Source organism: Oncorhynchus clarkii, chromosome 19 (genome assembly GCF_045791955.1).
Source record: "Oncorhynchus clarkii lewisi isolate Uvic-CL-2024 chromosome 19, UVic_Ocla_1.0, whole genome shotgun sequence".
Lineage (NCBI taxonomy): Eukaryota > Metazoa > Chordata > Actinopteri > Salmoniformes > Salmonidae > Oncorhynchus > Oncorhynchus clarkii.
In genome coordinates, this window is record NC_092165.1 from 8,201,027 (window position 1) to 8,223,108 (window position 22,082).

Sequence of the window (22,082 nt, forward strand, 5' to 3'; positions counted from 1 at the left end):
TGATGCTTTCTCTCCTCTTGTGTAACAGAGTAGAGGTATAGAGTTGTGTAATAGTTCATGTAGGTGGATGCCATGTGCAATCGGTTGTGCTAAGACAATGAGAGTTAATGACTATAGATACTGGTATGTACAGTATGTGTATATTCTGCTGTACTAAGACACTTTAAATATACCGTTTTTTGTTGCTGCCATAATACACTATGTGGAAGTTCTTCTTCCCCCTTGATATTCAATCATATTATGTTTTAATTGAATTTCCCTTTTAAATCTCTGAAACTGTGGAGATCTTAGCTCTGTCTCAATGAATCTTTCCTTCAGTCCTTGCATCCTCTCTCCTCGACCCCTTCACAAAACTCATTGGATAATATGTTCCAAGTGGAGGGACCTTGACCTTCTCTTCTAATAGGGTTGACAAGGAGGAGAGGAGATAGGATGCGAGGAATCCCAGTAAAAAAACGATTGAGTCTTAGCCCTTTTCAGAGGATTGGCCTCACAGAGTGCTTTCACAGTAACTTGACCTAGACCTCAAAGAACAAGCAAAAGAACACGTGTGAAGTTTCCCCCAGAAATACCTATTGAGAAAGATTAAGACCCACATTTCCCACACAAGACCCTGAATAACTATCCACACTGATAGAAAAAAAGGCCCTTTATGTCTAGCCTATTGTAGGGTTGCTACCTAGCCTTTTGTAAGGTCAATAGCTAGTTTATTGTAAGGCCTTGTGGGGCCTACTCTAGGTCAAGAAAGATCACCTGTTTACAAGAAATGGTATCGGACTTCAAATAAGTCACATGGTACCACAGTGGAGTGTCAGGAGGAGACCTTATAATCCTGACCAGTCTTCCACTTCTCCTTTTCTTTCACCATACGTTCCTTTTTTCATCTTTAACTTTCCTTGTTGTTGTTGTGGAATATGCAAACTGTATGTCAAATCTAAAGAATGTGCTGCATTAACAGACTCAACTCAGGGTCCGTATTTGTCACGTCTCAGAGGAGAAATGCTGATCTAGGATCTGTTTAGCCTTTTGCTCATATGATGACACTGTCAATTATCTTGTAATCTTTTTGGCTAACCACATTGGAACACTAATCTTTAAGGACATGAACTGGCAGTGGTTTGAGCAAAGTATACTGCTATTGTTTTCAGGAATGTAAACCTACGGCAGGGACAGGAGGGGTGGAAGGAGAAATGGGTGGGATGATGAGAGAGATAGGAGGGATGATAGGAGGGACAGGAGGGGTGATAGTAGAGACAGGAGGGGAGATAGGAGGGGTGATAGGAGGGACAGGAGGGGTGATAGTAGAGACAGGAGGGGAGATAGGAGGGGTGATAGGAGGGATGGTATGGGTGATAGGAGAGACAGTAGGGGTGATAGGAGAGACGAGAGGGGTGATAGGAGACACGAGAGGGGTGATAGGAGAGACAAGAGGGGTAGGAGGGGTGATAGATGAGAGGGGTGATAGAAGAGGCTATATGAGAGACAGGAGTGTTGATTGGAAAGACAGGAAGGGTGATAGGAAAGGTGATAATTGACGGGGAGGGGTGATAGGAGGGACAGGAACGGTGGAAGGAGAAATGGGTGGGATGATGAGAGAGATAGGAGGGATGATAGGAGGGAAAGGAGGGGTGATATGAGACAGGTGAGACAGGAGGGGCGATTGGAGAGACGAGAGGGGGGATAGGAGAGACGAGAGGGAGATAGGAGAGACAAGAGGGGTGAAAGGAGAGACGAGAGGGGTGATAGGAGAGACGAGAGGGGTGATAGGAGAGGCGAGAGGGAGATAGGAGAGACGAGAGGGAGATAGGAGAGACAGGAGGGGTGATAGGAATTGACAGGGAGGGGTGATAGGAGGGACAAGAGGGGTGATAGGAGAGACAGGAAGGGTGATAGGAATGGGCGGGGAGGGGTGATAGGAGGGACAAGAGGGGTGATAGGAGAGGTGAGGGATGATAGGAAAGACGAGAGGGGTGGTAGGACAGACGAGAGGGGTGATAGGAGAGTATGGAGAGGTGATAGGAGAGACAAGAGGGGTGAAAGGAGAGACGAGAGGGGTGATAGGAGAGACGAGAGGGGTGATAGGAGAGACGAGAGGGAGATAGGAGAGACGAGAGGGAGATAGGAGAGACAGGAGGGGTGATGGGAGACAGGAGGTGCGATTGGAGAGACGAGAGGGGGGATAGGAGAGACGAGAGGGAGATAGGAGAGACGAGAGGGAGATAGGAGAGACGAGAGGGAGATGGGAGAGACAAGAGGGGTGATAGGAGAGACAAGAGGGGTGAAAGGAGAGACGAGAGGGGTGATAGGAGAGACGGAAGGGGTGATAGGAGAAACAGGAAGGGTGATGGGAGATTGGAGGGACGGTGGCAGGGATGTGTGATGTGAAATCACATGATTTCATCATAAAATGTTTTGGCAGTGAGTGTGTGTAATGTGAGGTGTCCTACGATGAACGTCAACAAGATGCATGACGAGCATTGTTAAAAAGACCTCCACAAAGATCCATCTAACTGAAGTGTCTGCACACTGACAGACAGTGAGGCACGAAATAAACCACGGGTGACTATGGGTGACTACTTTACCACCTGGAACACAACAATGGTTTCAGTTCTGTCCCCTCCTCATAACCACCATTAACCACAACTAAACTGTTTTAATTGAATCTGAACATACCAGTTGATACCTAAAAGAAACAATAGCAAAGCACTCGCCGCTACTGTTTTGGTAGAGATATGAGGTACAGGCCTGGAGAAATGTAACCACTCTCAAATTCATAGACAGAGCTCTGGCTACTACAAGGACTGACCATCCATGATATAAACAAGTACAGTTTAACCATGTGTTGAGGCTATACAGTGTTAGTTTACATTTACATGTGTGATGTGCATGTCTTCATTAACCCAGGTGTATGTATCTGTCTCCAGGTGCAACTCATTACAATTAGGGGCGGGGCTTGGCTGATATATACCTTGCGTACAAGTAGAAAAACACGTTGACTCACCCTACTTGTAGAGAAACACCAATACCATCCTCCTCTCATTCATGCTAATGAAACGGTCTATCACTCTGTCATACAGAACAGGCTTTCATTTTTTGTTGTCCTAGGCTACCTGGATAAAATGCTTGCTCGCTATCCTAATTTCCATTCATGGGCAACGTCAGCTAGTTAACATTAGCCTTCCACATCTAGCTACATATTGAACTTCCATCCAGGCGCACAAATATGTATGAGTTAATGGTTAGATCAGAATCGCCATTATAGTCATTGGCCGGTACGGAGAATTAAGTACAACCACAAGTCCAAATCCCTATCTCCATCCATGGCTAATTGAGGATAGGGTCCATTTTAGCTAGCTTGTAGGGTCGCTAGCTTAATTTAGAGTGGCTATTGTAACTAGCCTTTGGTAGGGTTGCTAGCTAGCTTATTGTAAGGCCTTGTGGGGCCTACTCTAGGTCAATGAAGATAATCTGTTTTACAAGAAATGGTATCGGACTTTAAATAAGTCACATGGTACCACAGTGGGGTCTCAGGAGGAGACCTTATAATCCTGACCAGTCTTCCACTTCTCCTTTTCTTTCACCATACGTTCCTCTTTTCATCTTTCACTTTCACTGTTGTTGTTGTGAAATATGCAAACTGTATGTCAAATCTAAAGAATGTGCTGCATTAACAGACTCAACTCAGGGCTCGTATTTATCACGTCTCAGGATTGTGTAACTATGGCAGGGACAAGAGGCGTGATAGGAGAGACAGGATGGGTGATGGGATAGACAGGAGAGGTGATAGGAGAGACAGGAGGGGTGATAGGAGAGACAGGAGAGGTGAAAGGATAGACAGGAGAGGTGATAGGAGAGAGGAGAGGTGATAGGAGAGAGGAGGGGTGATAGGAGAGACAGGATGGGTGATGGGATAGACAGGAGAGGTGATAGGAGAGAGGAGGGGTGATAGGAGAGACAGGGGGGTGATGGGATAGACAGGAGAGGTGATAGGAGAGACAGGAGAGGTGATAGGAGAGAGGAGGGGTGATAGGAGAGACAGGGGGGTGATGGGATAGACAGGAGAGGTGATAGGAGAGACAGGAGGGGTGATGGGAGAGACAGGAGGGGTGATGGGAGAGACAGGAGGGGTGATGGGAGAGACATGAGGGGTGATAGGAGAGACAGGAGAGGTGATAGGAGAGACAGGAGGGGTGATGGGAGAGACAGGAGGGGTGATGGGAGAGACAGGAGGGGTGATGGGAGAGACAGGAGGGGTGATAGGAGAGACAGGAGGGTGATAGGAGAGACAGGAGGGGTGATAGGAGAGACAGGAGGGGTGATAGGAGAGACAGGAGGGGTGATAGGATAGACAGGAGGGGTGATAGGATAGACAGGGGGGTGATAGGAGAGACAGGAGGGGTGATAGGATAGACAGGAGGGGTGATAGGATAGACAGGAGGGGTGATAGGAGAGACAGGAGGGGTGATGGGAGAGACAGGAGGGGTGATGGGAGAGACAGGAGAGGTGATTGGAGAGACAGGAGGGGTGATGGGAGAGACAGGAGGGGTGATGGGAGACAGGAGGGGTGATGGGAGAGACAAGAGGGGTGATGGGAGAGACAGGAGGGGTGATAGGAGAGACAGGAGGGGTGATAGGAGAGACAAGAGGGGTGATAGGAGAGGCAGGAGGGGTGATAGGAGAGGCAGGAGGGGTGATAGGATAGACAGGAGGGGTGATAGAATAGACAGGAGGGGTGATGGGAGAGACAGGAGGGGTGATGGGAGAGACAGGAGAGGTGATTGGAGAGACAGGAGGGGTGATAGGAGAGGCAGGAGGGGTGATAGGATAGACAGGAGGGGTGATGGGAGAGACAGGAGGGGTGATAGGAGAGGCAGGAGGGGTGATAGGAGAGGCAGGAGGGGTGATAGGATAGACAGGAGGGGTGATAGAATAGACAGGAGGGGTGATAGGAGAGACAGGAGGGGTGATGGGAGAGACAGGAGGGGTGATGGGAGAGACAGGAGAGGTGATTGGAGAGACAGGAGGGGTGATGGGAGAGACAGGAGGGGTGATGGGAGACAGGAGGGGTGATGGGAGAGACAAGAGGGGTGATGGGAGACAGGAGGGGTGATGGGAGAAATGGGAATGGTGATAGTTTGTGCGGTGGCAGGTACGGGACATTTAAAATCACATGATTTCATGAGGATATGTTTCCGCAGTGAGTGTAGGGAGGGGGATATGGCCTAAAACTAATTTCTAGATTTTGAAAATGTTTTCTCAAAATTAAAGGTCAAATACACTGCATTAAAACAGTCAAAAATAATCTAATTAATTCCGAGTCTGTGAAATTAAACCTAGGCTGAATATAGGCCTTCCACAACCATAAGACCCACTAATTATTTAATTAATTGTTCTAAATAGTTGTACCTGCATTTTTCTGCATTAATCATTAATCTGGCTTTCAGGTCTGTCTATAAAAAAGCCCCTTTTGTAACAAATTTAACCAGAACCATGCATAACGCACATTCATTAATAATGTAGCAGGCATTATGGGAAATGAACACCGGTCTCAATACAAATCTATCAAGCACAAGCCCACGTGCTGCTGAGTAGCCAGCAAATACTTATATTCCAAGTTTAGTTAACTTGGATCTAGGTATAATTTCACAAGCTCTGAATTCAGTTAACAAGGCAAAACAGTTGAATTGTTATGAACACACCCTTCTGTCCGTCTCCAACTGTTTGAACAGCATGCTAGACGGTCCACTTTGTGGACAGTGGCCTACTTTATTTCTCAGATTGAGAATGGGTTGTATTTTACCTTTAATTAACTAGGCAAGTCAGTTAAAAACAAATTCTTATTTACAATGACGGCCTACAACTGCCAAACCAGAACGATGCTGGGCCAACTGTGCAGCGCCTGATGGGACTCCCGATCACGACCGGTTGTGATACAGCCCAGGATTGAACCAGGGTCTGTAGTGACGATTCTATCACTGTGACGCAGTGCCTTACACCGCTGCGCCACTCTGGAGCCCCAGGGCATGGTTCGAAAGGTTCACTTTTCCTCTATTACAGTACGATAATGTCTCCATGTGTTTCAAGTGTCCACATGACCGATTATTTTGGACCAAACCTCAAATTCAAATTGCGAGTTGAAACCGTTTGTCAGAGGAAGAAGTGATCTCTCATCTTTGTTGATGTGAGTGGTAGGTGGAGGGACTTGGGAGAAAGAGTCGAAGTGAGAGGTTTCACTCTCGCCAAAATCTGTCCAAAATAAGCCCAATGCGTTTCTTTGCATTTATTTTTAACCTTGTCGTTTGCCTTCCCACCTTTGAGACAACAACTCCTATTTTTAGGGTGGAGACATGAGCATCTTGTCATTATATACAGATCTCTGGTGTAAATGGGAAGGTGTGGATGGCTGAGGTCTCGTGCAGAGGTTTCTCTCCATTGATTTAGCTAGCTAACTAGCATTAGCTGTAAATTAGCTGTAAACTGGTCGAGGTGGCTTGTTCGCATTGGTGTGCAGTTGTAACTTGCTTGTATATCTAACTAACAAACAAACAAATATATGCACTGTCAATCAAAGACGCAGTGCCCAAGTCTCATCACATCAATCCTCAGCACTTAGAAAAGCATATCAAGCGAAGGGTTTTACGCTTGCTCAGTTCATGGGTCTCGAGCACTGCACGAGTGGACATTTTGAAATGGAAGTTACAGAACTCCCTCGTGTGCTTCTGTTATGGCGAAAAGTCCTCAATTAAACTGACATTAAATGTGGAGAATGATACATTTGCATTTGTTGGTCATCAATTAGCCTTTTAAATGCTATTCCTATGTAGCCTACCATTTTATACAATAAATATGTGGAAATTATGATATCACTGGAGTCATTGCAAATCAATTTGTGCCGCTTGTGTAGCCTACCTAGAGCTGGCAAATGGATTTAATAAATAGCCAATAACTTCAGTTTATTGTTGTTGTTGTAGCCTTGTGTTATTATGCAATTATTAATGGCCATGTTTAGTTAATGAAATTGGAAGTTATCAACTGTGATCATGGTAACAATTCTATCGCAATTGCATTAGATTGAAGGTAGATCAGTCAGATTAGGCTACACAGAAAAACAAATATGCAATGGCTGTTGTTGACAAGCATAGGCCTAATTAGGTAATTTCCATATTTGTCTTAGTGATTTCGACTCCACCCTAGTTGCCTATTCCAGCAGGCTAACTGACAACGGAAGCACCTAGAAAGCGCCTCGCCTTGCTGAATAAATGAGTCTGTCAATTTTAACTAAGCAAGCTGCTAAATCGTTCGTCTTACATCTTGCCTAGGCTACTGTAGGCTATCTGAAATTAGATGAGGGCCTATCAGGGTTTATAGGCTACCTGCATCTAGCTAACCAAACCATGGAAAAGTTGAGTTATAATCATAAACCCAGCCAATGGCTAGTCTTAACATCTGACACTGTCCCGTCCTGACCTTAGTTCCTTTTTTATGTCTCTGTTTTAGTTTGGTCAAGGCGTGAGTTGGGGTGGGCATTCTATGTTTTGTAGTCTAGGTTTTGTATTTCTAGGTGTTTGGCCTGGTATGGTTCCCAATCAGAGGCAGCTGGCAATCGTTGTCTCTGATTGAGAAACATACTTAGGCAGCCTGTTTTCCCACTATGATTTGTGGGTAGTTGTTTTCTGTCTTTGTGTGTCTGCACCAGACGGAACTGTTTCGTTTGTTCCACTTTGTTGTTTTTTGTTCTAGTGTTCAGTTCCTTTATTAAATTTACCATGAACACGTACAACGCTGCACCTTGGTCCTCTTCACCTTCTTCCACCTACGACAACCGTTACAGGCACATAATAACGGCACAATTGCCATTCGTTTTATATTAGTCACATTTGCTCGCAATAATTATTATTGATGGAAAACCCAATTTTGTGACTTCGGTCGTTAGAAGTTAAGTCGAGATTTCTTCTTAATTCGCTCGATGACGTTATGGAAAAATGGTTTATTGGCTAAATGTGGCAACTCCTCTCTAGCTGCGAACACTACTCTTTGGGCTAGTTTTCAGGCCTTGTTGGCGGGTTTTGAAAAGTCATTGGGCTAGAAATGTAGGCTTGACCTGGCAACCCTGATTGTGTATGTGTTCCATTCAGAGATGAATGGACAAGACAAAATATTGAAGTGCCTTTGAAAGGGGTATGGTAGTCGGTGCCAGGCACACCGGTTTGTGTCCAGAACTGCAACGCTGCTGGGTTTTTCACGCTCAACAATTTCCCGTATAAAACAAGAATGATCCACCACCCAAAGGACATCCAGCCAACTTGACACAGCTGTGGGATGCATTGGAGTCAACATGGACCAGCAGGTGATCCTAATGTTTGGTATACACAGTGTATGTAGACCTACTTGCAATATGACATGTCTAATTTAAAGGTTGTATATGAAAAAAGAGGTCATGGAGAAGGAAACCCTTCACCCGGCAAGATAGTATTGTTTTTGACTTGATCAACAATAACAAAATGCACAATAAGAATTTAAAACCAACAGTTTGCAAAGGATTTTTGAACATTCTGGACGTTGAACGTTCTGAAACAATGGCATTCTGTCACTGGGAATAGCCTAATGTAAGCAGGTGTGAAAAGAACCACCTGAGCGGGATGCCCCACCTCCTGGTCTTGAGGAGAAGAATAAAAAACTGACGGGGTTCTATTCTGCACTGTTCAGCCAATCCAGTACATGTAGAGGAGGAGTTAAGATGGAGTGTCACAGTGAGGGGATTTGATTAATGGGTGAACCGGGCTAAGAAAATCAGGGATGCCTTGCCAGGGTGAGCTGGGTGCCACGGTCAAAGCCGACAGCGAAGTCGGCTGAAAACAAAAGTGACGAATGTCAAGCAAGCTTAGTAATAAGTTGTGATGACACTGAATCCTAAGTGTTTTATTTAAGTAATAAGGCATGGGGGGGTGTGGTATATGGCCAATATACCACGGCTAAGGGCTGTTCTAGCACGACACAGTGCAGAGTGCCTGGACACAGCCCTTAGCCAAGGTATATTGCTATTATAAACTGGTTACCAATGTAATTAGAGCAGTATAAATAAATGAGGTATATACCCGTGGTATATGGTCTGATATACCAAGGCTGTTAGCCAATCAGCATTCAGGACTCGAATCATCCAGTTCATAAAGAAACATATATTGCTTAACCACCCTTCCCAAGGAAAACGACTGAAATTGGATTTAAAAAAGACATGTTTTATGTTCCTGAATGATTCATCATGCTGTTCTGTTGATATTATGGCTCTATTAGAGCTAGGCGCTCTGCCCTCACCGCTTTTGCCCGGTGACGTGAAGCCCGGTTTACCCCCCGGGTCAGTATAATAGAACTCCCTCCTTGTTAACAGCGAGACTCTCGTCCAAAAGCGGAAGTCGCATCACAGGCTATCTTCCTTTTCCCATGAATACAGGATGCATCCGATTGTGAGGGTGCTCAGAGAGCCTGTCAGGCAACAGTGCATATTCAGATCAAATGTTATTAGTATATTTCTATAGTACTATAGAAGAGGCCATATAAATGACAAGGAAAAGGATTCATACATTTTATGAAACCGATAGCCTATTGCCTCATACCAGAATGAACATGGACCTGCCTATTCATTCAGGTATCTGATGTTAGAAATCAAAATATATTTCTTCCTGCATCCATATGTGATAGGCCTGTGATCAATGGCTTGCACTTCACCGTTGCAACATTGATCATGCAATGGATGCATGCACAGTCATGAGTTAAATTGAACCTTACCTACTTTATTCGATAAAAACCACTGTTAAAAAAATCATCAACTCATTTATTGGAATATAACAGCAGGCCAAAGATAAGCTACCTCTTTTGAGCTATTGATTTATAGTATTTTTCTGTTGTCAACACTTTCTACCACAGTACAGTTGTCACGGCAGATTTCCTCCTCTTCGTCCGAAGAGGGGTAGCTCAGGACTGAGGGGCAGCTCCGGACTGAAGGGCAGCTCCGGACTGAGGGGCAGCTCCGGACTGAAGGGCAGCTCAGGACTGAGGGGCAGCTCCGGACTGAAGGGCAGCTCTGGACTGAAGGGCAGTTCCGGACTGAGGGGTAGCTCCGGACTGAGGGGCAGCTCAGGACTGAGGGGTAGCTCAGGACTGAGGGGTAGCTCAGGACTGAGGGGCAGCTCAGAACTGAGGGGCAGCTCCGGACTGAAGGGCAGCTTTGGACTGACTGATGGCTCTAGCAGCTCCTGGCTGGCTGACGGCTCTGGCAGCTCCTGGCTGGTGGACGGCTCTTGCAGCTCCTGGCTGGCTGACGGCTCTGGCAGCTCCTGGCTGAATGGCAGCTCTGGCGGCTCAGGACAGACTGGCGGCTCTGGCGGCTCAGGACAGACTGGCGGCTCTGGTGGCTCAGGACAGACTGGCGGCTCTGGTGGCTCAGGACAGACGGGAGACTCTGGCGGCTCTGGAGAGACGGGAGAATCTAGCAGCTCTGGAGAGACGGGAGACTCTGGCGGCACTGGAGAGACGGGAGCCTCTGGCGGCGCTGGAGAGGAGGAAGGCTCTAGCAGCACCTGTGGGCAAAAGCGAGGTGCACTGGAGGCCTGGTGCATGAGGCTGGCACAGTCAACACCAGACGACTAGCACGCACCTCAGGACGAGTACGGAGAGCTGACCCAGGTGACATCAAATCCCTGACACGCTTCGTCGGGCGGATGTCGTGCCTCATGCACCAACACAGCACCTCCCTCATAACTCTCTCCTCCAATTTTCCCATGAACTCCTTCACTGTCTCTGCTTCGCTCACCTCCAACACCGCCCTGACCGGCTCTGGTTTTCACCTTGGCTCCTTACGGTAAACAGGGGGAGTCGGCTCAGGTCTGCTATCATCTTTGCAGCAGTGCTGATCACAGTAGTGGTCATATACAAGATGAAAACATGTCCTCCCTGGAGGAAGCAGTAGTGCTAGCCAGTAAGACAGGAGAGACACTTTGGGAAATGGTCAAGGATAGTATAGCTGGGAAGGCATTGCTTCTCACAACAGCAACAGGAGGAACAATGTACATAATCATTAACCTAATAATGAGGAGATAGATGGTTGGAAAATACTACCATGTCCCTCATATGAGAGGGTCAAATCAAATGAATCACATCTGGTTGACTTTCTTTTTGAATATGAAGAGTATTAAGAGCATTCTCTCCTGTTTTAGAGAATGGGTGTTGGGTTTTACCAGAAAGACACACAGTAACATTTAAAAAGCAATACAAATCCAGTACTGGTGGATTTGTCAAAAAATAAAAGTAATCATAGATCAATATAAACTTACAAAAACTGATAAAGAAGCAGTGTGATTATTGTTGGTGGCTGTTGTGTGATTTTCACCAGCACTGTTGTTGTAAATACAGCATATGAGATTATACGGGTAATATGCATGTAGTTGGTTATAGATGATTATACTGTCACTCTGTTAGAAGACTGATACAACAATACCAGGGTCAGTCAGTCAAGTATCAATGTAGGCCGTTTGGCGAGTTCTGATGGTAGAGAGAAACTCAAAGTAGTATTTCATTGTTTGTGATATACACTACATCTGAAGGATATACAAACTGAAACACACTTCTATCTCCAAACTAAGAATGCACACTTTAGTTAACCACCCCTGGTTCCTTATACTGTATGTCTTCGTGTAACCAATGGGTTGAACGTTTCAGTGTTGCCTTGTGGATCAATCTGACAGTGGTAAATAAAACTGAGGCTATTTGATGCTTTTAAAATATTTGGGGGGGGGGGGGCGTTTCCCCCCTTTCTTTTATCAAACACTAACAAATGTCAAATTTAAAATAAAATAAAAATCACAAGTCGATCCCTCTGAAGACTGATTTTACATGGTGCATGTTTGAATGGATGGCTAACTGGTTGAACTGATGTTTATCCTTCTTGTTTGAAGGTTCCGTCAACTGTAAATGTTGTAATATGCCCAAAACAATTGCATGTACTGCACCATTATTGAGTAGTTGTTAAATAAAGACAGTACAACTGCCACAAAGAATAGGCAGTTCATAATTCATTTAATGCATTCAATTAGCTTGTTATGTAATATATATATATATATATTTATTTATTTTTTACCACAGACAAAACTTGTGAAATGATGATTGTATGTAAGGGACTACATACCAAAATAAAATGCCTTGTAACATTACATGTGATATTTAAATCATTTTCAGTCACAGAATGAGTAAGGTCAGGCTACATAAGACATGAACTACAGCATGACTGTCCATCTCCTTTACGGTAGGCATACTACCAATACAGCTCTCATTCTCTCCTCGGGAGCAGGATGAATGATGACTGGCTAAGCATAAATAGTTCATATTCATTTCATAGTTACTTCATGGCACTGTAAATTAAAATGACACTAAAAATACCACTTGACATTGTTGAATCCATCAGGTACTGTAAAATGAACAGTAAACAATGTCTGCTAAATTTCCTAAATATTATATTGATGCTGTAAAAATTTTGCTTTCTGATTCGTGTATTTTCTTCATAAAAAATATACAGTATATATAAACATTTATTAAACACTTTATTCAACTTTTGCACTGTTATACTTTAATCATTTCCAGTCCAGTGTCTTTCTGTACAAACCAAACCCATAGTAATTGGCAGCTTTAAAATACACATTACTGCAATGTGAAGTCCAAACCATAGACTCTGAACATTTAGAGTAATGCTATGCTTCGAACACACCGACTGGGTCATTGCGCAAAATAGGTCGCAGAATCATCAAGATATGTGTGTAACAAAAGTTCAACATTCACCTTCTGCTATCATTTCTGTCAACCCGTTTACGCATACAGTTTGACGCACACGTTCGATAAATTCAACCACACAGAACGCACTGCAACTGCCTCTGCAACGCAATGCTGCAAGGCAAACGCAGCGTTCAATTGGAAATGAGTGTACTTCTGGTGTACCAAAACGCCATAACACAGTCGGTGTGTTTGAAGCGACAGCCTACAATCTAATTAACATAATTTAAAAATCCCCATCAAAATCAGTCTGCTTATGCTAGAGATATTTTTTTTTGCCTGGGCTGCACCATGATTTACAAGAAATCACCTGACTAGAAAGCAACAACGTTCTTACGCCCCACAGTGCTATAAAACTTCGGCTGCATCTCCAATTGTAGACATACGACTCTAGATACCCAGCTCAACAGGCAGGCAAAGGTAAGGACGTCTATAAAGTTACTCATACTAGGCATAAGCCTGAACCACATTCTTTTTGCATGTTTTGATGCAACAAATGGGTGTTCTTGCCAAATGGACTTTAACAAAATGAAGAATGACTAAGTTTATTATCTGTGAAACGTTTTATTTTACAACAATTCATTTGATACAAATCCTCCTCTAATAGGTTTATTGTAACAATAGAGTAACTAATGAATACATGTCATTTGTAAATGAATGCATTATTATGTCAGTATTATGATGTAGGCATTATGATGTAGGCGTTATGCACATTCCTAAAACGGGACTAATATGGACTTATTACACATACTGCACTTAAATTAATTTCTGACAATGAATTCTATAATTTTGCTGCCTTCACTATAAAAGCTCTCTTACCTTTTTTAAAGCTAGACTCTTTAATTGAAACAATAACAAAGCGTCCTCCTCACCCCTGATGCTAAAACGCTAAGGGGTGGAGCTGGAGAAATGTAAACACTCTCAAATTCATAGACTGAGATATGGATCGACTGAGATTTATGGTGGATTGCACCAACATGGATTAACTCTTAAACTGAGTTAAATCAAGCTTTGTATATTAATCTTGTTGCACCAAACTTTAAACCTAGTTTTAAATTACTCCTAATTGTAATCGTTCTTCTAAACTAAGTTTAAGTTTTACTTGAAACTAAAATCACATTTTATCTTGTTACTCCATTGTTTTTAAATCAAATTTAAATGTAGTTTAGATTAAATCTAAACTGTTTGAGGTTGAAGTGAATCAAATGTCAGTGTTGTGTTTTTCGTGTAACAAGGTGTTTTGCTCATGTGGCCTCATGTATTGTCAACTAGCCAGCTAACTAATTTGACAAAATAATTTATTTCATCAGCCTGATCTGAAAACTCACTGGTTTGGTGCTGGTTTGTTTCCATAGAAATATAATTTGAACATATTGCTAATATAATTAGGCAAGTCAGTTAAGAACAAATCCTTATTTTCAATGACGGCCTAGGAACACCTTGTTCAGGAGCAGAACTACAGATGTTTACCTTGTCAGCTCGGGGATTCGATCTTTCAACCTTTCAGTTCCTAGTCCACCGCTCTAACGACTAGGCTACCTGCCACCCCAAATTTAGGCTTCCTGCTACTACTTCATAGTTTAGTTATTTAACCTTAGATTAACTCATCCATGTTTAAAATTAAGTGGTGCAACACCTCTGATTTATTTTTAACCTAGATGTACAATTTCTGGATTTAGTCTAATCTAAAATGATTATATGTCCATTGCGCTTCCGGTTCACCAGTATGAACGAAATCACGAACAGCTTTTTTTTGTTCCAGGCCTCAAGAACTGTTGTCAGCTAAAGATGATTATCCGTTTCCATCTGCCCATTTATTGTCTGTATCCAGACGACTTGTCCCCAGAGCTTCGTAAACAATTAATCTATTTCCCTACGGTGTTGAGGCCTGCAAATAAGAAGAATGAGAGGCTCAATTAAATATGTTACAGAACTGCTGTATTTGAAGCACAACTCCCTTCTGCCCAGTTTCCCTGCCTGACGTTGCAAATGCAATAGCTATATTTAACATCCACGTAAGTGTTGCTTCTGCAGAGAGATCATTTTCTAAGCTACATCTCAAAAAATAACTACCTAAGACACACAATGTCTCAGGAAATATTGTCTGGGTTGGCAATATTCAGTATAGAAAGCAGTCAGGTCTGCAACCTGGACCTACAGGCAAAACATTTGTACCCAAAATACGGAAACACAACAAACGAGGACTTCAGGACACCAGGGGAGTCTCTCAAATTAGAATTTAATTGGATTGAAATTACCATGAATATTCCAGCCCGTTTGTGTAGGCTGTTAACCATATAAAACCTGCTGAGTTCAACAATACATAGGGGCTGAATTTATCCTCAAGCCGACTACTTTATACCTCTGAGTAACCTTCATTTTTATCCCTCTCAAATTTACTTCAATGCAACAAATATTGGCTTATAGTAAACACAATAAAGAACAACGCTTAGTTAACCGCTAATTTGATCTGAAACTTGGACATTTTGAAGAAAAAATGTGCGAAAAAGCAAAGGGAGGAGAAGGCAGTTGCTAGCTGACCACTCAAACATCGGAGAAAAACCGCCACCTGACTCCTCAGGAGAAGACATGGAGGAATCTGGACACTCGGCTGATTCTGAAAATCCAGTCAATAGTCCCGCACCCAAAAAGACACAGAAATAATTGTCTTTGCGCGAACTCCAGGTCAACATAATCGATGCTGTCTCTGCAAAGATAAACGAAAGAGACGATGGTCTGGAGAAAATGATACGCGAAAACACATCAAAAATCAGCAAACTGAGCGTTCTAGTTTTGAATTGTGGTGTTATGGTTTACAAGTTAAGACTTCTGTTAATACATATACATGAAGCAACTTTTTATAGAGAGGGTAGAGTTGAGTTTGCATAGTATTTTTCCTTCTGTTCTATATGGACTTGAAGTTTATGTCAATCAATGCCAGGGGGATACGAAACCTGTTGAAGAGAAAAGTTATTTTTTTGTTTTGTAAGGACTACAACGCAGATCTTGTATTCGTTCAAGAAACACATTACTGCAAAGAGGACTATAATTATTGGAGAAATCAGTGGGGCCGTGTCATTCTTTGGCCCACGGGACTAATCATTCAACTGAGGTTGCAATTTATGCACACAATTTCAAAGGGAAATGTGTGTTTACTCAAATGGACACGGATGGACATGTAATGGACAGATTATTTGTGTTGTGTAATGTATATGGATACTGTTCTAGTCCTCCAAATAACTTACTTCTAGAGGAAATTGAGGAAATTCTTAAAAGTCTTCTGAGAAAATATCCATCCAGTCAGATTATAGTTGGTGGAGATTTTAATATGGTTTATTCTGATGAGATTGATAGATTGCCCAATAGGCCTAACATTGGTATGAACAAGTTGGTGAATTTCTGCCAAAGCCTGGACTTAATTGACAAATGGAGAGTTAATAACCCTGGAGAGAAACAGTACACATGGAGTAATAGAGATCGTTCACTACAATGAAGAATTGACTTGTGGGTGATAACCTCTAGTCTTGAGCCCAACACAGTAGAGGTCAAAATACTGCCTGCAGTCCTGACGGATCATAAAGTCATATGGCTGACTGTTAGAATGTGCAGTAATGATGGTAAGAAATACTCTGGTGGTTATTGGAAATTAAATAACTCATTGTTATTGCATGATTATTTAAAAAATGGGATTAAGAATCTAATTTATGTTTACTGGATTTTAGATTAGCTTTGGATATTGTGAAGCAGTTCTCCAAAATTTCAGATTTGGTATTAAATCTTTCCAAATGTGAGGTGTTTGTTCTGAAAGGAGCTGTCAATCCAGCAGATTGTATCATCTCTGAAAAAGATACTGTAACCTACCTCGGTATAAAGATTACCAAAAACCTTAAGGCTGTGAATGTTCTTAATTTGAACCCTGTAACTGAATCTGTCAACAACACAAATATCCTCATGGTTAGGGAGGGATTTGAGTTTATTTTACTTATTTTTTATTTCACCTTTATTTAACCAGGAGGCCAGTTGAGAACAACTTCTCATTTGCAACTGCGACCTGGCCAAGATAAAGCATAGCAGTGTGAACAGACAACAACACAGAGTTACACATGGAGTAAACAATAAACAATAAACAAGTCAATAACATGGTAGAAAAAAAATCTATATACATTGTGTGCAAAAGGCATGAGGAGGTAGGCAATAAATAGGCCATAGGAGTGAATAATTACAATTTAGCAGATTAACACTGGAGTGATAAATGATCAGATGAACATGTGCAGGTAGAGATACTGGTGTGCAAAAGAGCAGAAAAGTAAATAAAAAACAGTATGGGGATGAGGTAGGTAAATTGGGTGGGCTATATACCGATGGACTATGTACAGCTGCAGCGATCAGTTAGCTGCTCAGATAGCAGATGTTTAAAGTTGGTGAGGGAGATAAAAGTCTCCAACTTCAGAGATTTTTGCAATTCGTTCCACTCGCAGGCAGCAGAGAACTGGAAGGAAACGCGGCCAAATAAAGTTTTGGCTTTAGAGAGGATCAGTGAAATACACTTGAGTCTTCAAGGAAGGGTGCTTTTATCCAAAGCCGAGTGGCTATCTTGTGCATCCTATCTTTTTTCATCTATTGACATTCCCAAATCCACTTGCTGTACCTTAGATAGGCTATTGTACAACTTCATATTGAAAAACAAGCCACATCAGATAATAAGAGATGTTATCACCAACAGGGTTTGTGATGGCGGTCTAAATGTCTTAGACTCCACTCTCTTCAATCCGATATCAAAAATCAACTGGCTTAAAAGGTACATAAAAAATCCTCAGAGTTTCTGGAATGTTATACCTCATTTTGTTTTTCAGAAGCTAGGAGGGCTTCATATTTTACTACAATGTCCATATATTGTGGGTAAACTTCCTGTGAAATTGGCGGCTTTTCACCAGCAGGCTTTAATGTGCTGGGATTTGTTGTATAAACACAACTTTTCACCTCATAAATGTTTTATATGTAATAATGGGTCGATATTACATAGAAACAAGATGTTATTTTACCGTAACTGGTTGTCGAAAAACATTGTCCTTGTCAGCCAATTAGTATTAGTGGGAATCTATTTACGCGAAGATCATTTATGGAAAGATACAACTTTAAGGTTTCAAGCAAGGAATATGACGCGTTTATAAAAGTGGGATAAAATCTTTACTTCAGAATAATGCATATTTTGGAATATCTCATATTGTAAGCGATATCAAGGTGAATGGCATAGGTTTACTAGATAAGAAATTCAACAATCGTTTATTAAGGGATATTTTCTACAGGAAGTCTATTCCCTCTGCGATATTTTGTTGGGCTTCATCATTTGATGTAAACTGGCGCCGTGCTTGGCTCACTGCACACACATTTATGGTGACCAATAAAGTAAAGGAGATCTCCTTTAAGATGATCCATAGATTCTATCCGTGTAATAGCTTGATTTCTAAATATATACCTGATGTTACCAGTGAATGCAATTTTTGTGAACTAGAAACTGAATCGATTGAACACTTATTCTGTCATTGTTTATATAGTGAAGTGTTCTGGACTGATGTAAAACTATTTCTTGGCAACAAAATGCATACAACCATTGAAGTTAGACATATTATTTTACTACACTGATTCCACAATTGAACGTGAGTATGTCATAAATCTCTTTATTTTATTGGGACAATTTTTCAAACACAAAACAGAATTATGAAGAAAAAGGCCCTTTTCTTATTTAAAAAAAAATCTTATTTGGATAACTATTTAGAGTCAATAAAATGTATACAAAACAAAATGTCCCCCCAAAAAATTCGCTACATGTTTGTATTTGAATTGATATAATGTGGATTTGAAATTATATATATTTATCTTATTTCTTCGTGGAATCCCTCTGGCTGTTCTGTTTATGTTTGGCATGTTACTGTTTAAAATTAATTATTATTTTTTAAATTTCATGATTAGATTTTTTTTTATAGGGCGGGGGCAAATAAACTGCCTCGTGCCAGTGTCCGAGGCCTAGGGGAATAACACACCTGTTATAAATCAGATACAAACGTGTCATAATGCAGTGCAGGGCCGGCATTAGAACTAATCAGTTGGACAGGCATTTGATTTCCATAGGTTGGAACGTTTTTTTCCCACGGGACCTCCTATGTGTTTAAAATTGTTTTCATCGTATTGTGGCATGAACACAACCAGTCATGATGTTGTTTTCATCTGATCGTCAAACAAATCACTTGAAAAAGTAGGTTACCTTCAAACGTTCGTCCAAAATAATTCCATCCGAACAATGGACTGTAAACTGCCAACTTTTTCAATTGGCAAGCGGCTGAATCTGGCTCACCTGAGAAAACATCCAGTAAATTCAGAAAATGTTCAGTAAATTCACAATGTTTGTGCTTATATCATTAACAGTTAGCTCTAAGTATAAGCAAGTGCAGGCAAACAGCAAGGAGGACAATGATGTCTGTATCCTCTGTTGAAAATATAATGGTCTGTGCACCCTTTTGAAAGGCGTCTTAGATGAACAGTGGTGGAAAATGTATCCAATTGTCATACTTGAGTAAAAGTAAAGATTCCTTAATAAAAAATGACTCAAGTAAAAGTGAAAGTCCCCCAGTAAAATATTACTTGAGAAAAAGTCTAAAATTTTTTGGTTTTAATTATACTTTAGTATCAAAAGTAAAAATACAATTGCAAATAATTTGAGATTCCTTATGTTAAGCAAACCCGTTGGCGCCATATTCTTGTTTTTTTAGCCAGGGGCTATCTCCAACACTCAGACATAATTTACAAACGAAGCATGTGTGTTTAGTGAGTCCACCAGATCAGAGGCAGTAGGGATGACCAGGGATGTTCTCTATTTAGTCAGTCCTCCAGATCAGAGGCAGTAGTGATGACCAGGGATGTTCTCTTGATAAGTGTGTGCATTAGACCCTTTTCCTGTCCTGCTAAGCATTAAAATTGTAACGAGTACTTTTGGGTGTCAGGGAAAATGCATGGAGTAAAAAGTAAATTATTTTCTTTAGAAATTTAGTGAATTAAAAGTACAAGTTATCAAAAATATAAATAGTAAAGTACAGATACCCCAAAAAACTACTTAAGTAGTAATTTAAAGTATTTTTTACTTATTAAGTACTTTACACCACGCTCTTGTGTGTGCCTCTTCCTGGTCTCATTCCAGCATTGATGTCAGAGAGCCATTTGAAACCACAGACATTTTGAAAAGCTCCAGTTTGTTGTTAGGGTTTCTGAGAAAGTCAGAGAACTTCCATGGAAGTTGGTTGTCTCCCCAACTTGAGAGTCTTTAGACTATCTTCTTTGTATGTGTCCCACACAATATTGGTGCTATTGCAGTTTTTCAACTGATGCTCAACCCAAGGCAGAAAGACTGCTGCCATATTCGGCCAAATGTAGAAACTATGTATGTAGGCAAGGAACGGACAATGACAGTTCCGTCAATGGTGTTTCCTTGATTTTGGCAGTTACCTGTAGATAACATCATTGTTTATTTGCTTAGAGTTTGTATTTTATAGACAAAAAAATATTAGTCTAAGAAGCTATGAGAGACTTCACACTTCTCTCTACAGAAACAACATTTCCTTTTTCATCCAACAGAGACCCTGATTTCTCTGGTTGGAAAGACTGTTCCTTGGAAAAGATTGGCAGCACTCCAAAACCCAAACATGACTGGTGAGTACTTAGTCTACAATAATCGGTTTATTTGTTTAATGTGTTTTCACAAAATAATGTTTTATTACATTATTAATACATTTGATTAAAAATGAATGTAGGCTTGAAACTTAATTTATAGATAATGTCCTTGTTAATTTGCTAACAGTTCATATTCTATAAACCATCAATGTTTAATAAGTAATGTGAGACTGATCATATTCAGTAGCTGTTCTGTATGATGACCAAACAGAAAGAACATCAGACTTCTTTCTACAGTAACAACATGTCTTTCTTATCCAACAGAACAAAATAAAGAGGTCCGGATTGTTCTGGTTGGGAAGATTGGTTCTGGGAAGAGCGCAACAGGAAACGCCATCCTGGGGAGAAAAGCGTTTGAATCCAAAATGTCCTCTTTTTCTGTGACATCCTCAAGTAAAAAGAAAAGAGGAAATGTGGGAGGGCAACATGTAGCTGTCATCGACACACCAGGCTTGTTTGACACCAAGTTAACACAGGAGGAAGCACTGAAAGAGATCTCACAGTGCCTGCTATTCTCCGCTCCTGGTCCCCATGTGTTCCTGGTTGTTCTCAAGCTGGGAGGATTCACTGAAGAGCAGCAGGAAATTGTGAAGATGATCCAGACATTATTTGGTGATGAAGCATCGAAATACACCATGGTTGTCTTCACACATGGAGACCTTCTTGATGATGTAACAATTGAAGACTTCCTGCATGGAAATCCCAAACTGGAAAGTTTCATTACCAAATGTAACGGGGGATATCATGTCTTCAAAAACAAAGATCAGAATCCCTCCCAGGTCACTGAGCTCCTTGAGAAGATAAACAAGATGGTGACGATGAATGGAGGAAGCCACTACACCACTGAGATGTTCCAGGAGGCTGAGAGTGTGATTGAAGAAGAGAAGAACAGGATCTTGAGAGAGAATGAAGAGAAGATACACAAAGAGAGGGAAGAACTGAAGGCAAAGTTTGAAGGAGTGTGTCTAAGAGAAGAAGTAGAGAAGCTGGGGATAAAACAGGAAAGAAAAGCTAGAAAGAATGCTGAGAAATTTAGCAAAATGGGAACAGGTGCTACAATCGGAGCGGCTTTGGGAACATTTGGAGGCCCAGTTGGTATGTCAGTTGGTGCAGCAGTGGGAGCTGCAGTGGGAGCTGGAGCATGCAGTACTCAATGAGAGTCCGTAGATAACAGTGCTGTACCTTCTACAAGTTGTTTGACTTCATTACTTGATATTGAAAGCTTCCTCTATATACACAGAGCAAACACAACATATGTTATTGTAGCCTACATTAAAAATTATACTCAGGGGGTTGATGAACACATATTTAGCTGTTTTTGTTATTATGTTTTACTGATCACAAGAAAAGGTTGTTGTATTGAGGTAGATTTTATTAGGAGTAACAGACACCTGCAAAAGATGGGAGGCACTCACTAATAAAGTATTACTTATATGTATTATTAACACTCACTAATAAAGTATTACTTAGATGTATTGTTAACACTCACTAATGAAGTATTACTTATATGTATTATTAACACTCACTAATGAAGTATTACTTAG

General features: G+C 41.5%; 1 protein-coding gene across 1 annotated transcript; it reads left to right on the plus strand.

The window, feature by feature from the left end:
* Nucleotides 1-13,219: 13,219 nt before the first annotated feature.
* Nucleotides 13,220-21,968, plus strand: LOC139374112 (GTPase IMAP family member 9-like). The gene is made up of 3 exons (XM_071115108.1): nucleotides 13,220-13,236; nucleotides 20,443-20,517; nucleotides 20,803-21,968. Exons 2-3 carry the CDS (start codon nucleotides 20,511-20,513, stop codon nucleotides 21,693-21,695), a joined length of 900 nt encoding a protein of 299 aa, XP_070971209.1. The 5' UTR covers nucleotides 13,220-13,236; nucleotides 20,443-20,510; the 3' UTR covers nucleotides 21,696-21,968.
* The last annotated feature ends 114 nt before the right edge of the window (nucleotides 21,969-22,082 follow it).